Source organism: Nematocida parisii, assembly GCF_000250985.1.
Source record: "Nematocida parisii ERTm1 unplaced genomic scaffold supercont1.4, whole genome shotgun sequence".
Taxonomy (NCBI): domain Eukaryota; kingdom Fungi; phylum Microsporidia; genus Nematocida; species Nematocida parisii.
The window spans coordinates 1-15,590 of record NW_013524649.1 but is presented as its reverse complement, the minus strand read 5'-3'; the positions used below and the strand labels follow the sequence as shown (position 1 = coordinate 15,590).

Here is a 15,590-nt window from a genome sequence, read left to right as displayed (position 1 = left end):
ACAGCATAAAATATCATAAATAAATAAATCAATAGATTTAACGGTTATTTTAATAAAAATCAATTTTATTACCCGAACGGGAAATTTCAAAAATCATCAAAAATTTTCAGCAGGTGACAGTACATGTTATATATGCTATATTATCCAATAAGTAATTTCATATATAGTTATATATGCTATATTGTGTAATAAGTAATGACATATATAGTTATATATGCTATATTGCCCAATAAGTAATGACATATATAGTTATATATGCTATATTGCCCAATAAGTAATGACATATATAGTTATATATGCTATATTGCCCAATAAGTAATGACAGTACATGTTATTTATGCTATATTGTCCAATAAGTAATGAAAGTACATGTTATATATGCCATAGTATGTAATAAGTCTTATATTTAACATATTATGCAATAAGTCTTATTTATACTACATTGTGTATTATGTTCTGATTTACATTCTGTATACACTATTAGTATATTTTGTATATAACTTATTACACATATATCTATATTATTTGCTTATTATTAGTGTATATTACACTGGGTTTTTACTCTATTACTTTCTCTACATTGTATCATAATATTAGAATACGTCTAGAAATGTCTTTATTTATGAATAGCTATTACACAGATTCTTTAGGCTTCATCTCTTCGATTATCTCTGAGTATGCTGTGTCTATTGGTCCCTGAACAGATTTTACTATTTCCCCTGGCTGTGCAGATTTCTCCTCATTAGTAGCTATTTCTTCTGATGCTTTATGCAGTAATTCATGGTTAATTTCTATTTCTTCTGATGCTTTATGCAGTAATTCATGGTTAATTTCTATTTCTTTTGATGGTGTGTGTAGTAATTCATGGTTAATTTCTATTTCTTTTGATGGTGTGTGTAGTAATTCATGGTTAATTTCTGTATTCTCTCTCTGGTAGAGGCTTAAGAAATGGTCTGCACTGTCAAAGTATCTCTTCTGTGTGGCCATCTGCCTCCTCTGCAGATATTTTATTCCAGGCAGTGGCTGAGTGTCAATTTTTTCATTTTCTGGTGTTATGGGTGCTGGATCTTTCTTCTCATTCTTCTTTATGTCACTTTTTACAAGTTTCATCTTCTCTTTTATTCCTTTTAATTTCTTAAACATAGTCCCCCCTTAGAGTCAGAATATATAAGACATAGGGGGGAAATTTCTGTGTATAAGTTCATAATATATAGTACATTTTATAATAAGTAATGGCACATTATAAAATATTTATTATACATTGTGTAATAAGTTGTGTGTAATAAGTTAAGTTATATAGTACATTGTGTAATAAGTTGTGTGTAATAAGTTAAGTTATATAGTACATTGTGTTATAAGTTATACAACATAGTACATTATGTTATAAGTTGTGTGTAATAAGTTATACATTATTTATTATTTATTATACGTTATGTCATAAGTTATACATTATTTATTATTTATTATACGTTATGTCATAAGTTATACATTATTTATAGTACATTGTGTAATAAGTTGTGTATTATACATTATGTAATAAGTTATACATTATTTATTATTTATTATACGTTATGTTATAAGTTATACATTATTTATTATACGTTATGTCATAAGTTATACATTATTTATAGTACATTGTGTAATAATTTTTATGTGGTATGACACTCTGTGCAGTTTAGGTGCCAATACGTACAGGAAAGAGGTCTGCGGGTATTTAAGGAGTGAGAAAAGGAAGGAATGGAAGTTCATCTCTGATGACTCTGCTGAAATCAGTGATTTATGCAGTAAATTACAGCAGGAGCTGTCACTCCCCGTGGAGAGCGGTGCCCCTTCCACTCCGATAATAAAAATAGCAGAAGAAATAAAACTATTCGCTGGTGAAGAAGTTCTTTATGCAGGGATTGACCAAGTAATTATAGAGCCAAGACATATGACAGAGTGTACAGAAAGTAATACCACCATTAATAGTATAAATACAACGGACAATCCATTAAAATATATTACGGGGTGTACAGGAAGTAATAAAGAAAGTTCTGTTATAATAAATAGTGAAAGTGATGCAGGAGATAATACACAATCAGTAATAAGTAATAAAGGGTTTATTTTTTTATATCCGATAGGGATAAAGAAAAGGACTTGCCGGTTATGCCGGGTTAGTTTAGGTGTCCACAAGCGGGTTAGGGATATTCTTATACCGAGTGACATAAGCATTCTATGCAGCAAGTGCTATCAGGATATCCACTGGCACCAAGGGGGCAGGCGGTATGAGCACTTTACATACGAAATGAAAGAGGACTAGAATATATGACACAATGTGTAATAAGAAGTAGTGAATGTAACTAGAATATATGACACAATGTGTAATAAGAAACAACTCACTATAATTCTATAACTTATGGCACATTGTCATTGTGCAATAAGTTTTGGACTCACTATACCCCTATAATATAATACACAATGTGTAATAAGTTGTAATAAGAAACAACATATCACACTTCTATAACTTATGATACATTGTGTAATAAGAAACAACTCATCACACTTCTATAACTTATGGCACACCATGTAATAAGTTGTGATAACTTATAATACATTGTGTAATAATACACTATACCTCTATAATATATAATACATCATGTAATAAGAAATAACTCATCACACTCCTATAACTTATAACTTATAACACATTGTGTAATAATACACTATACCTCTATAACTTATGATACATTGTGTAATAATTCATCACACTCCTATACCTCTATAACTTATGATACATTGTGTAATAACTCATCATACTCCTATACCTCTATAACTTATGATACATTGTGTAATAACTTATGATACATCATGTAATAAGTTGTAATAACTCATCACACTTCTATAATATATAATACATTGTGTAATAAATTTTGGTTTATTTAATTTTCAGTTATGCTGTTTGTGACCTTCTCTGTGTAGATATCAGATACAGTGCATGGACACTTGCAGGGAAGTACATCAACAAGCACAGTAGTAAGTTTATGATTAAGTCAATACCACAGCCAGATACAAGGAACACGGACACTGGCGGTAAGAATATGGCTAATAATATCTCTAATAACGTGGTGCAGGACATTTGATACAAAAATTTATAATTAGTGCATATTTATAATCAAGATTTATTATACAATGTATCAGAAGAAGTAATTTATTAGACAATGTATCAGAAGAGATGAATTGGGTCTAAGACTAAGTAAGTATAGTGTAGAAAGTATTAGGACTAAGTGAGTATTGTGTAAAAAGTAATGTGTATATATTATGTAATAAAATTATAGGATTATGGACACTTTAGGGAGTATTAAAGGGTCTAGAATATTCTACACTATGTGTAAAAAGTTCTGGAACTTTATACTTATTGTTTTAATAATTACGCGCAATAAATTAAAAATATTTAATAACCCGACATAACCCGAAATCATTATTTATAACACATAATTTCAAAAATAATTTAATCTTTGCATTTTTTATTACCCATGGAGTTAAAAATAATTAATAAAGAATGGGTCTATAATATATTATACAATAACCATAAAGTAATAACAGGCGTACGAATATTTTTACTTATACTGTGCTTTATAAATAAAATATTCGCGCTCAACCACGATGAAATAGAAGAAATCCATGAATTACAGTTTACGAACCAGCCAGAATCGGAAGATAGTGTGGTAATTAACTTAGAAGGGTCATTAAATGTAGCCAGGTGGTATATAGATGATACAACAAATAATATAACGAATAAGAAATGGTTAAACACAGATAACAAAGTAATTATGCACACCAAAGATGATATAACCCGAATGTGTTATATAACGGAAAGCACACAGGGCATACCACAGAACCAGAGTGAGATAGATAAGTATATGAAAGGATATTATCGTGTATTATATACACTGTTTAATTGGAGTTTAATACGCCCAGAGGATAAATCAAAGAGTAAAAGTAAAGAGGATGAGATAGCCAGTTCAAGCAGTAAGTATATTTATAGAACATTAGCGCACTTATTTCTTATGACAGAAGGGTTATACTTACCCATAGAAGTGAGTGATTCAGAATATGATGATATGGTATTTATGCTATCAGATAGTAATAATAAGTATACTCATATACGGTGCATAGCTAGTTATATAGGGCATAAAAGGAACAGTAAGCATATGGATAGTTCAAGTACATACAATATGATGTACAATTGTTATTGTAATATGAGTGAGGCAGATAAGTCAGAGAATGAGAGGAGGATAATTGAATTTTTTATAGAGTATTCAGACAGATCAGTTATACAGAAGGCCTTTAAATTTACAGAGCCCACTACAAGAGAAGAATTTATAACAGGAGAATTCATGAACACCCCTGGGTTTCTTATACAGAATTATGTATACATAACCATGTGCTCTGTGCTAGAAATTAAATTATTCATAGAAGAAGTACATGCCCTTCTAATGGAATGTATTAAAGGGGTATCTAAGGACAAAGCAAAGCATAAAGAAACTGCAACTAAAATATTCAAGAAATTATTCATACCAAAGAAAGAACAGAAAAGGGCAGGTTCTGTGTTAATTAATGAAAGGGGCTTATACGACCTAGTAAAGACAATGAATATAACTTATGAGCGGATCGTGTCAAACAGCAGTATTATTACTGAAAACACAAAGCTTAAAAATATTTTTATAGAAATCCAGGCGAAAGTAAATTTTATTAATGCAGCATCTCTATGGGGGCTAATGTTCAACGACTATTTATTATTTTTAATCGAGATATACAGACACCAATTTTCATTCCCAGATTTATCCAGATTTGGGCTTAGTCCACATCCAAGTAATGGGATTAAGTATATTAGTGTTATAGCCGAAGAGTATTATAATGACATATCTGGGCTAGTTTTATTTAAGTATGTACTGCTTCTAAATAAAAATTATAAAAGTTTGATTAGTGCACTGCTTGCTATAGCTATTCATAAGAATGAGTCTGCGGACAGTCGTATACTAAAATTTATAGAAATTTTAGTTTTATTCAGTAATAAGGAGAATAGCTCAACATGTATCACGAATCAGGATAATTTAAATGGGAAGTTTCCAATTGATGTATATTATCTACCGGTTCAGTGCATTGCAATGGAATTTATTAAGAAGAAGAGATTACTGTCTAATATACCGCATAGGCCTATAATACACATTAAACCAGTTGCCCACCTAGATAATGGGCAGTATTCATATGAAATTCAGGTGATTAGCGACATAATAGAGTATTTAATTTACAAAAAGAGCACTGATGGTCTTTGTTATTTTATAAGTCTATGCATGTCTAATTTTGGTAATTCCTGGCTTAATTTAGTAAAGAAATCCGAAAATGGCACAAATGTAAGCAGAAGTTCAAGAAAATCTGGAGATACTTATGATTTAGCCATGCACTTTACTGCTGGTGGCACTGAAGTAGTGCAATTAACTCGCATTTATGATAAGTTAGTTAAAAACAAGAGTGACTCCGACACCCTGCAATTTAACCCTAATAATGTATCGAGCTTTTTAACATATATATTATGTCGTGCTTTTGAAGATATAAGTACGTATGAGAATGTTATTGAAAAAATATATGAAATATGGATACGTACCATGCTTAATGAAGAATTAAAGCCAGTAATTCAGAATATATCCCCAAACTGTCCTACACTAAAAATTATTCTTAGTTTATTAGAAACAAAAATTACTAAACTGAGTAAAAATATAGAGAAGAATGCGGAATACATTGACAGATTGTCTAAAATGCAGGAGGATATTCAAGCTATTATTTGTAATATTAAAGAATGTAGCTATGGAATATATAAAAATCAAAATATTTGGAACATGTATGTGGAGAATCCAGGTTGGATTTGGAATGGCATGGATGAGGATGAGAAGAAGCGTATTTTTGATTCTAACAATGACTGGGATGAAATCAATGATGATATAGATGGGAACGGTGATATTATAGGTGGCAATTGCAGCAATGAGAACCCCATCGGAAGAGACCATTTAAATGCAAACATTGATCAAACATACAATAGTGATTCAAGTAGTTATTTTGCCAGTAGTATTAGTTCATTAAGTGATTTAAGCGATCATTCTGATTATTGCAGTACTATCTGCAGTAGCAGGAGGAATAGTAATAGTAATAGCGTTAGTACTAGTGAGTGTGAGGAGTGTGAGGAGTGTGAGGAGTATGATGATGATAGCAAAAATAGCGAGGATGATATTCAACATGATTTAAACATTGTTAATAAAATCAGTGACAATGACGACAGTAGAATCAACTGCAGCTGCTTCTACTGCATTAGGGATAGTAGGGATAGTAGTGATAGTAGTGATAGTAGTGATAGTAAAAAAAACGATAATATTAAATGCAATCCCACTCCTTGTGGTAATAATAGTATTGGTAACAGCAAGGATAATAATAGTAATCACGATGTTGTTATTACTAGCATCAATATAAATCAGAATAAAAGCAATAATAGCCGTGACGATTACAGTGACAGCGGCAATGGCCATAATGCTATCGGTGATGTTGAAGATGACAATAAAACAACTTGTAGTGCTAATAACAGCAATAATGATAGAAGTGATAGTTCCCGTGATATCAGTGACATTTACACTGACACTGACACTGACAGCGGCAGCAGCAGCAGCAGCAGCGGCGACCATAATCCTATCGGTGACGGTAGAGATGACAATAAAACAACTTGTAGTGCTAATGATCATGCTAATAACAGCAATAATGATAGAAGTGATAGCTACAGCAGCAGTAATAGCAATTAAGAAATATAAGGCCTGTAGTGATTTTCAAAATATATATAATGTTTATGAAAATATAACATTTAACAATAAAATTACTAATAATTAGATTCTCTACAGCAGATTATAATCTGAAATTATAATTATTCTACTTTATTTTTAGTGTGTGTGAATATGCGAAAGAGTGTTTTAAACTGTATATGACTCTATGGGTGAATAAGAAAAGCATGGCATACGCCTGAATTTTCCAGAATATGAAAAATAAAGACACAGTAAGAAAAATACGTAAAGACAAATATTCAAGGAATACAAAATTCCAAGTAGAAGTATCAGATATGGTTTATTTGAACATGTAAAATATGCAGGAAGAAAATAAATCCATAAATTAAATTTTCTTTTGCATGGCATTGCGCAGGGGTGGTTTCAATGACATTTGGGAAACCAAGAGAAGCCGTAAAATTAATTAGAATATCTGCTGGGCAGAAAGGGGAGTAGTTCCCGTTATTTTTAAATATCTTAAACGGACAGATTTTTAGGTTATTCTATTTTTGTCTTCTTTGCTGCTATGAAATCCTCTGTGCCTGGGATGTACTGCATCTTCAACTTTCCTTCAGTAAATAAAGACTCCATGCCGTAGCATGCCTCGGTCTTTCTTTTTTTGCTAATAACACTTCTCTGCAGGAAAGGCGTCCTTGCATCGCCTTCACTTTCTATGCTGTAGTTCTTTACATAGTCGATCCAATCTGCTGATGTACTGTGCGGCTGTGTTATCTTGGAAGCCTTCAAACCACATAAATCCTCGCTGTACTGGACAGATATCTTTACTATGTTTATACCACGAACAAGCAGCTCTGACGCATTTGACTTTGGAATAGTGGTTCTGTTCTCTAGACGAGAAAGCATTTCAATTGATCCTTTGTTCTCCATCATAGTATCCAGCATGGACTCTACGCCCTGGAAGACTCCAAGTATTCCCACAAGGGATGCGCCTGGTATGCCCAGATTGCTGAGCATTTTCTCTTCAAATTCACTGCTTTCCATATCCTCAAGAATGTATGTTCTAATAGTTAAAAGAATCTCGTCCTGTGAAATAGGCTCAGATGGCTCCTGTGCTTGCAGGCCAAGGTCTGTAGCTATCTTGTTGTTACGAGGCTTGATCCTTTTTCCATTTACTGCATCATATATTCGGTTGCAGATTGTTGAAATGCCCTTTAGTGCACAGTATATCTCAGGAGTTCCCAAAAACACGCCGTCTCGCAGGGAAATGTCTTTAAGTGTGCGCAGAGTCTTTGCCCGGTCGCTCTCGCTTTCACCCTCCATCCCTGTAATAAGAATGTCAAACACTTCAGAGCACACAGGCATAGAAGTAAGAGAGAAAGAGACCTCTGCCAGTGAGTCTAGGTCCTTTGTGAACTGTTTCAGAAGAGTGGTCTTTCTTTCGCTGCTGCGCGTTTTATACCCCTTTGCATCAAGCGCCTTGATGTAGTTCTTATCTACTGCTGCCCTCCACACTTCCATGCTTGCTGTGCGTGATTTAATCCACTGGGCCTCAATCGATCGAAGCTGCTTCAGAATAACAGGAATCGCCCGAATTGGATGGGCAATGATTCCCAGGATTATGTCATCGCATGAGGAGCCGTATACCGAACTAATCAGATCTTTATCAAGCGCTGATAGCTTAAGAGGAGGAATCGGACATTTGTTGTGCTCTTTTGATACATTTGCATCTTCAATAACAATCGCCTCATGCTCCATCAACTTCAAAATAAAAGACGACACCCTCTCTAAAAGCACATCACACTCGTACCTTTCATCCTCTATGCGGAATAGAGCCTCTTCGTGGCTGTTTTTCTTTGCAAAAATAAACGTAGAGCTCTCGCTAGAAAAAGTCGGACACGCCACATATCCAGTGTTAAGAACAGATGCATCGTCTGAGCTCTGTCCAGTGTGCATGGAGTGCCGATACTTCTCTGGAAGAACTCTGTACGATCCAACCTTCTTGTACGTTTCCAGATTGCTCTGCACGTGCGGCGGTGCATTTATTTCTCTGTGCCCAATGTAGTAGCGGAATAAACTGAAAAGTGTGGAAGACCCCCGCAGGAATGGTTCCACTATTAAAAGAAGTGCATTCGTGTTAAGAAGCCCCTGGTTAAACATGTTAAGCGCCTTCACAAACTCCTTATACACGCCCTTTCTGCTGAGAATATTTCGAATGTCATGCAACATGGTCAGAGAATCTGCTGGAGGGGGTGGCCTCTGCCCTGGTCTAAGCGCGGCTCTCTTCTCCTGCGGCGGCAGAAACACCATAAACTCAGAAATAAGAATTGGGTCATCCTTCAGCAGTACCTTAATGCTTGCAAGTATTTCTGAAATTGGCTTTTGTTCTCTGCTGTTCTTGTACGACTGGACAATTCGAAGAAATTCAAACCAGGCAGACGGATTGTTTTCCAAGTGCTTTCTTACCTTGTTAAGATAATTAACAACTCTTCCCATGTTATCGTGCTCCCCTCGGGTCTGCTGCGGCTTTATACCTATTCCCAGCCCTTCTAAGTCTCTCCGAGGATCATACTGCATATGCTGCCCCTGCGGCATTGCCTGCGATGGGTGCTGCTTATACTCTCTGGATCCCTGCGAAGGTGCATACTTTGGTGCCCCCTCTTCCCTCGGGCGCTCTCCTCTCTCCTCTGGCTTTCTATCCCCGTGCATTTTCACCTCGCCAGACGGCAGAATTTCATACTTCTTTGGCAGGAACTGGTTGAATCCCTGGATAAGCTTCTGGTTCCCATTGAATATAGAAAGCATTATTTCTATCACAGTCTTTGCATTTATGTGCCGGTCCTTGTAGTCCTTCATAGTCTTTAGGAATTTGCTGTACACCTCCTTGTTGTTTTTGTACTCTTCCTTCACTACATCCAGATACCGCATTGCATCCTTTATCTGCACCTTATTATTCCCTCCTGCCTCTGGCATGAGTATTGCTGCTGGTCCGTGCGCTGAGTGAGGTGCACTTGGTCCATGAGGGGGATGTCCTGGTCCCTGTGGATGGCCTGGCTGCATATGCCTCGGCTGCGGCGGATGCTGCATCATAGGGGGCTTTTTGTCTGTCGGCATCCTTGGGGGATGTATTTCTCCCATATATGGATGCTGCCGAGATGGCGGATAATATCTAGTTTGCGCATGCGGGGGCTGCCGGCCTGGAGGATAACCCAGAGGAGCCTTTCCATATGGATTGTATGGAACATACCCATTTGAGGGGTGCACTCTGTATCGCCCCCCCTGGCCTGACATGTGCATATGCGGCGGCCTTTCTCCTGGCCTTTCTCCTTGCCTGTCTCCAGTCCGATCCTGCTTCTCTCCAGACGCATCCCGATCTCTCTCCCGCTCTCTATCCGGCTGCCTATACCCATACATCATCATATTTGGTGGCGTAATATTGGGTATGTGCGATGGATCCGCAACTGGTGCTATTCTCGGCTGTTTGCTCTGCATATGTGGCGAGCTCTGTGTGGGGGTGTTCTTCTGTGTAGAAGCATCCGGTTGGTCTGTTGCTTTCAAGTTAATTGGTGGTAGGACTGTTCGCATGTTTTTAATTACATCGGTTTTCTTTTGATCTTCCATACAGGGGTTAAAATATAAACAAAGGAATAAAATATTTACTAATTCAATCTTTATCATTAAACCAATAAATGACACTGTAAATAAATAAACAATCAATAAAACAATAGACAAATAATAACAAAATGATGTCAGATCGATCCAATTGCACAGCAATACGAATATGCGCTTTAAAATAGAATAACCTATAGAGACATTTCCAGAAAAAATAAAAATGAACTATTAAAAAGCCAATTTAGCAATGCGCGATGCGCTTTCTCTAGAGTATAGGTGTATTGCATGGGCATGCGAGAGGAGTAGAACTACAAAATCATAATAGAGCACAATGCACTGCGCGCGACTGTTTATAAGAAAGAATCTACTTGGGTTGTTTATTTACTGGTAGAGTTAGATTCTGAAGGCTTCTTCTTGGCTTTCAAAATGGCTTTGTCCGTTTCTTCTTCTATTTGGTTTATTAAGTTGATATTCTTATTCAGAAGAATATTTATTTTATTTGGTATTCCTAAGTCTAAGAGAGAGACAAGCTCGTTAAATTCAATAATTAGAGATGAAATGTCTCCGATTGACGAGTAGTTTGGCCTCTTCTCTGTACCATTGGAACTGTCTGCTGACTGTAACTTCTGCTTTAGCTTATCTATCTCGGCCTCAAAGTATTCCAAAACCTTTTCGATTTCATTCTGTCTTTTTAGCTCCTCTTCAACCTCTTTGCTTACTTTTATGTATTTTCCTCTGCTGTGCAGGATAACCTCTTCTACCTCGTAGACCTTCTTGGAAATTTCTTTGAACTCTGAGACATTCTCGTTTAGTTCTGAAATGAGCTCCTCTAGAATTGACTCTACTTTCTTTTGTAAGTAGTGGTATGGTTCCTCTGTCATCTGTTGCATGCTAGAAACCCAAAAAATTTCCTGCTATTTATTCTTGCAAAAAGCAGAATATTTCATTTTAGAATTTACAAGTACTTCACACTGCAGCAAGCCGTATATTTACGATTGTTTAGGGCATCTTATATTCATGTGTTCTTTCTACATACTTATTCTATGCATAATATATCATGTAATTATTTAATTTTCGGAATATTTTCGAGTATTAGAATATTGTAAAATTGCTATTAAAATAATACAGAATGTGTTAATAGCAAGAAGTAATATGTGTGCAGTTCTCTGATGAATCAAATAATTAGAAGAAATGTATATGTCATAAATATATACAGAATGCTCTAAAATAAGATCACAATGTGTATATAAATGGAGTGTTTAAAAAATAAAATAGCCTATTATTTCTTTAAAGAATAGACAAATCACTTTTCTTATTCTTTTTAACATTTTGGGCTATACCCAAATTTAATATTAACAAACACCCACACTAAATGAAATAATTAATAAAAAAATATGCTTTGTGCTGAAAGACACGAAATAATTAAAGCTATTTCAGAATAATTCCTAGTTAAATATATGATATGTTTCAACAAGTACTATCTTTAAGTTTAAAGGGAAAATCCATAAAACATCCCAAAACCACAGAATGTTCTCAGATTTTATTCCTAATGGATTTCCTTATACACTAAAACATACTTCTAATAACCATTTCTGGTTATAACCCGAAATTATACCACATGCCATTTTATGTGATAGTGCTATTTAAGCATAATAATTTCTTGTTTACTATAAATTCTTGAATACTTTCTATTTATATATTACTTAGTAGTGTATTATACATAAATATTTCATAGAATATTCTATCAAACCTTTCAATTACGAGATATTATATACTATATCTAATAGTTCTCTTTAAACTTATTATTTCTGTGAAATACCCCGTTTCTGCTGAAATCACTATAATTTTACATATGCATCAGTAAGATATTTGTTTAATTTTTGTCTAAATCCACAAAAGGGAATAATCTAATAGTTCTCCCTGAAGTCTCTGAAATTATTTTTTATTCTAAGTATTGATTTCTATCATACAATGAACCATATAAAATGTGGGAGTGTCATTCGGGTTATGCAAAGTCACATAGAGCTGTGATATATGAAGATGCAAATCTACATAAGACAATAATAATAAAAATTCGAATGTATCTTTATTCTATGTAGTATAAAATCAATTCCAAGCACATAAACAAACCCTATGCATGCTCTAAAACTGGCTTTGTTTAAATATATTAATTCTATCTTCAGTAATAAATAAAATATTATTATTCTTTATGTGTATATTAGTTATATTCTGTGTTGCATAAATATTATTATAAATAAGCTGAACTAGAATAAATTTTTATTAACAGCTCTATTAGAAGTAATTATGAGTAGTACTGCTATTATTTATTATTGAAAAGCAAAAGAAATACTAAACTTAGAATAATATTGATAGAAATACTATGTAAATGAATGCATTTGATCATTTGATTTCGGGTTATATTAAGCTTTGTTATCAATAGATAATAATATCTAATTTATGCATGTAAATATCATGAATTGGATGACAAATATATGTATATGCTAGTGTTGTTGCTATTGTATAAATAGACTGATTATTTTCAGGATGTTCTGATTTTTAAAATAGAGAGGTATACTTAAGTCTTATCTAAATATAACCCGAAACTGCGTTCTTCTTTATACGTTTTGTCTTACTATTTCAATAATCCTTCTTATATCTATTTCTAGTCACATAGAAATGTCTTATATTAAATTAATCTAGCTAAAACAAAATATATAAAGTTTAATTTGTGTAATATAAGTATGATTTATTAACATAAAATATTATTTATGCCTTACAATTTGTAAAGTATGAAGATGACAAAAATAACAATAATTAAAAGAAAGATGATGCTGCTACTTGTTTCGTATATATTGATGTACATTCTGCCAAAGGAATTTGACACTTTTATTTGTGCTTCTAATGAGGAGGTTACATCTTCGTGTAGTAATATGAACAATAAGATAAATAATAACTATTCTTCTGGCCAAAGTTACCTAAATATGCAACCAAGTGGATTTATAAATAATTCAAACGAATGCTTAGCATATGAGGAACAGTCACATAATCCATATAATGCACAAGATGGTTCTTTAAACAATGCTAATATGTTAACTAATAATTTGGAGAAAATACCAATTGAATTTCAATTTAATCCATACTATGTAGAAAATTTATATGCTAGTGACAGTTACAGGCCAAATTATGAACCGCCGCATAATCCATATGCTGTTTCAAATAGTTTGTTAAACAGCAACAGTACATTAACAGAGGGCTTTCCAGGATTGTCAAATTCAAATACATTTAATCCATATCCTATAGAGAATTACTATGATAATAATCAGTACACATTAAATAATGTGCAAACATACAATTCTTATAATATTCAAAACAGTTATTTAAATAATATAATATCTAATGAGAATCCGATGGACCCCGAAATATCACATAGCCAAGTTTTTACGGGTATAAATTATCTCCCGAGTGAATGTATGCCATTTGAATCAAATAGTACTCCGCTTGCTTGTAATAATATAGAGCCAGATTCTTCAAATCCATTGCCATCTCTACAGCCTCTAAACAGTAGCGTCCAAAAAATGGAAAGCGTGGCCCAGAATTTAGAAAGTACTCAAGTAAGCACATCCACAAATAGAAAAAGAATATACATTAGTAGTAGCGATAGTGCCAGCAATAGTAGTAGTAATAGTGTTGATGACAATAATACTAATGGTGATAGTAGTAGTGATAATACTAGTGATAGTAGTAGTTATAATACTAGTGATAGTGTTGATAATTCTTCGAAAATATTATTTATAACATCATCTATTAAAAATTTAGATAGCTATAAACACCTTGTAACAAAATTGCATAATTACAAACTGAAGAATTTAAAGAGTGACCGGAACCAAGAAAGTGTCTTTATGCCATTATATAGCCAGTGCTCTATAAAGTATAAATCAAATATTTATCCAGTACTTAAAAAATCTATAAAAAATAATATTAAAAAATACAAAAATGTATGGATGGCTCTGTATAAAAGTAAAAGAAAAATCATACACAAAAAATTGAAGTTCATTTATTATCTAACTGGTTTTTATCTTAAAAAAAAGAGTATATATTCAAATATTGCGATCTGTCATACTATTCTGGGCTTTTTTCAGACTTAAATCAAATGCATAATTCTTGTTATAGTATTTCTAAAAGATTTATACCAAAGAATAATTTAATTGTGAAATCCTATAGAAATATAACCAAGCTTAGTTACATATATGCTAAAAGAGACATAAACCTTCTATGGCACGCAGAAAGCATGCTGGTGTCGTACAACAACCAGATTTTATGGAGCTCATTTATTTGTGCGAGAGAAGTTGAAAAGGACTGGAATCTAAGGAGGCAACTGCTATTAATTCTATGCCTTCCCGAAATATATGAAGATCTTTTCTATATGAAGTATGAGGAAATTGATTTGCTGAGGAAAAGAATCCTGGCAGGCTCTCTTTTCAAAAAATATAAAAGACTAAGTGATCAATTTTGTATTATAGAATACTTATATGGAAAAGTTCACAATAACAGTAAGATTATGCATGATTCATACCAAAGAATACTACAGATTAAAATTAGTCCTTCTTTACATATGCATACTGACATTAGTATGTATCAACTTGTATATAAGCTATTTGCTTATTTCTACAAATATTCTTTCTACTTATATAAAACCCATAATAATGACCATATAAATAATCCTTCTTTTTTAGAGCATAATAACAGTAATTATTTACACATGAAAAATTATACAAAAATACATTCAGATGGTAAAAATGCATATCAAGGAAAAGGGGTTGTTTTAGAAACCAGAATTAAAATTTATAGTATTACATTTAAATACAATAATACAGAGAATAATAATAGGGCATTGGATAATATAACAGAAAAAAAGGTATCTTATCATTATAATTGGAAAAACCGCATAGTGATATCTTATACACAGCACTATCATGTTCAGCTTGTAGATAACAGTACGCATTGCATGCATGTTATACATCTTCCATTTTTTGTAACTACAGAGAATGGCACTACAGCGTATCACTATATACACACAATTGAGGAAATTGCAAAATATATAATAGACACATTCTATGCTACAGCTATAAATGACAGTAAAAAACCGTGCTATAATGTATATCCATTTAAATACAGCAGAAA

The 15,590-nt window shown here is 33.3% G+C and overlaps 8 protein-coding genes across 8 annotated transcripts; 4 read left to right on the top strand and 4 right to left on the bottom strand.

Moving 5' to 3' along the window:
* Nucleotides 1–614: 614 nt before the first annotated feature.
* On the bottom strand, nt 615–1,143 carry NEPG_01569 (uncharacterized protein; the record flags this gene model as incomplete). Its single annotated transcript, XM_013203943.1, has 1 exon — nt 615–1,143. The coding sequence occupies one exon, from the start codon at nt 1,141–1,143 to the stop codon at nt 634–636; it is 510 nt and encodes a 169-aa protein (XP_013059397.1). The 3' UTR covers nt 615–633.
* Nucleotides 1,144–1,651: 508 nt separating this feature from the next.
* On the top strand, nt 1,652–2,875 carry NEPG_01568 (uncharacterized protein; the record flags this gene model as incomplete). Its single annotated transcript, XM_013203942.1, has 1 exon — nt 1,652–2,875. One exon carries the CDS (start codon nt 1,652–1,654, stop codon nt 2,297–2,299), a length of 648 nt encoding a protein of 215 aa, XP_013059396.1. The 3' UTR covers nt 2,300–2,875.
* A 33-nt stretch (nt 2,876–2,908) lies between these two features.
* Nucleotides 2,909–3,115, bottom strand: NEPG_01567 (uncharacterized protein; the record flags this gene model as incomplete). Its single annotated transcript, XM_013203941.1, has 1 exon — nt 2,909–3,115. The coding sequence occupies one exon, from the start codon at nt 3,113–3,115 to the stop codon at nt 2,930–2,932; it is 186 nt and encodes a 61-aa protein (XP_013059395.1). The 3' UTR covers nt 2,909–2,929.
* A 397-nt stretch (nt 3,116–3,512) lies between these two features.
* Nucleotides 3,513–6,840, top strand: NEPG_01566 (uncharacterized protein; the record flags this gene model as incomplete). Its single annotated transcript, XM_013203940.1, has 1 exon — nt 3,513–6,840. The coding sequence occupies one exon, from the start codon at nt 3,513–3,515 to the stop codon at nt 6,822–6,824; it is 3,312 nt and encodes a 1,103-aa protein (XP_013059394.1). The 3' UTR covers nt 6,825–6,840.
* A 298-nt stretch (nt 6,841–7,138) lies between these two features.
* On the bottom strand, nt 7,139–10,418 carry NEPG_01565 (uncharacterized protein; the record flags this gene model as incomplete). The annotated part of the gene is made up of 1 exon (XM_013203939.1): nt 7,139–10,418. One exon carries the CDS (start codon nt 10,416–10,418, stop codon nt 7,338–7,340), a length of 3,081 nt encoding a protein of 1,026 aa, XP_013059393.1. The 3' UTR covers nt 7,139–7,337.
* Nucleotides 10,419–10,778: 360 nt separating this feature from the next.
* On the bottom strand, nt 10,779–11,299 carry NEPG_01564 (uncharacterized protein; the record flags this gene model as incomplete). Its single annotated transcript, XM_013203938.1, has 1 exon — nt 10,779–11,299. The coding sequence occupies one exon, from the start codon at nt 11,297–11,299 to the stop codon at nt 10,787–10,789; it is 513 nt and encodes a 170-aa protein (XP_013059392.1). The 3' UTR covers nt 10,779–10,786.
* Nucleotides 11,300–13,198: 1,899 nt separating this feature from the next.
* On the top strand, nt 13,199–14,554 carry NEPG_01563 (uncharacterized protein; the record flags this gene model as incomplete). Its single annotated transcript, XM_013203937.1, has 1 exon — nt 13,199–14,554. One exon carries the CDS (start codon nt 13,199–13,201, stop codon nt 14,552–14,554), a length of 1,356 nt encoding a protein of 451 aa, XP_013059391.1.
* A 5-nt stretch (nt 14,555–14,559) lies between these two features.
* Nucleotides 14,560–15,590, top strand: NEPG_01562 (uncharacterized protein; the record flags this gene model as incomplete). The annotated part of the gene is made up of 1 exon (XM_013203936.1): nt 14,560–15,590. A coding segment is annotated over one exon (1,031 nt), but the record flags the coding sequence as incomplete, so codon positions are not given.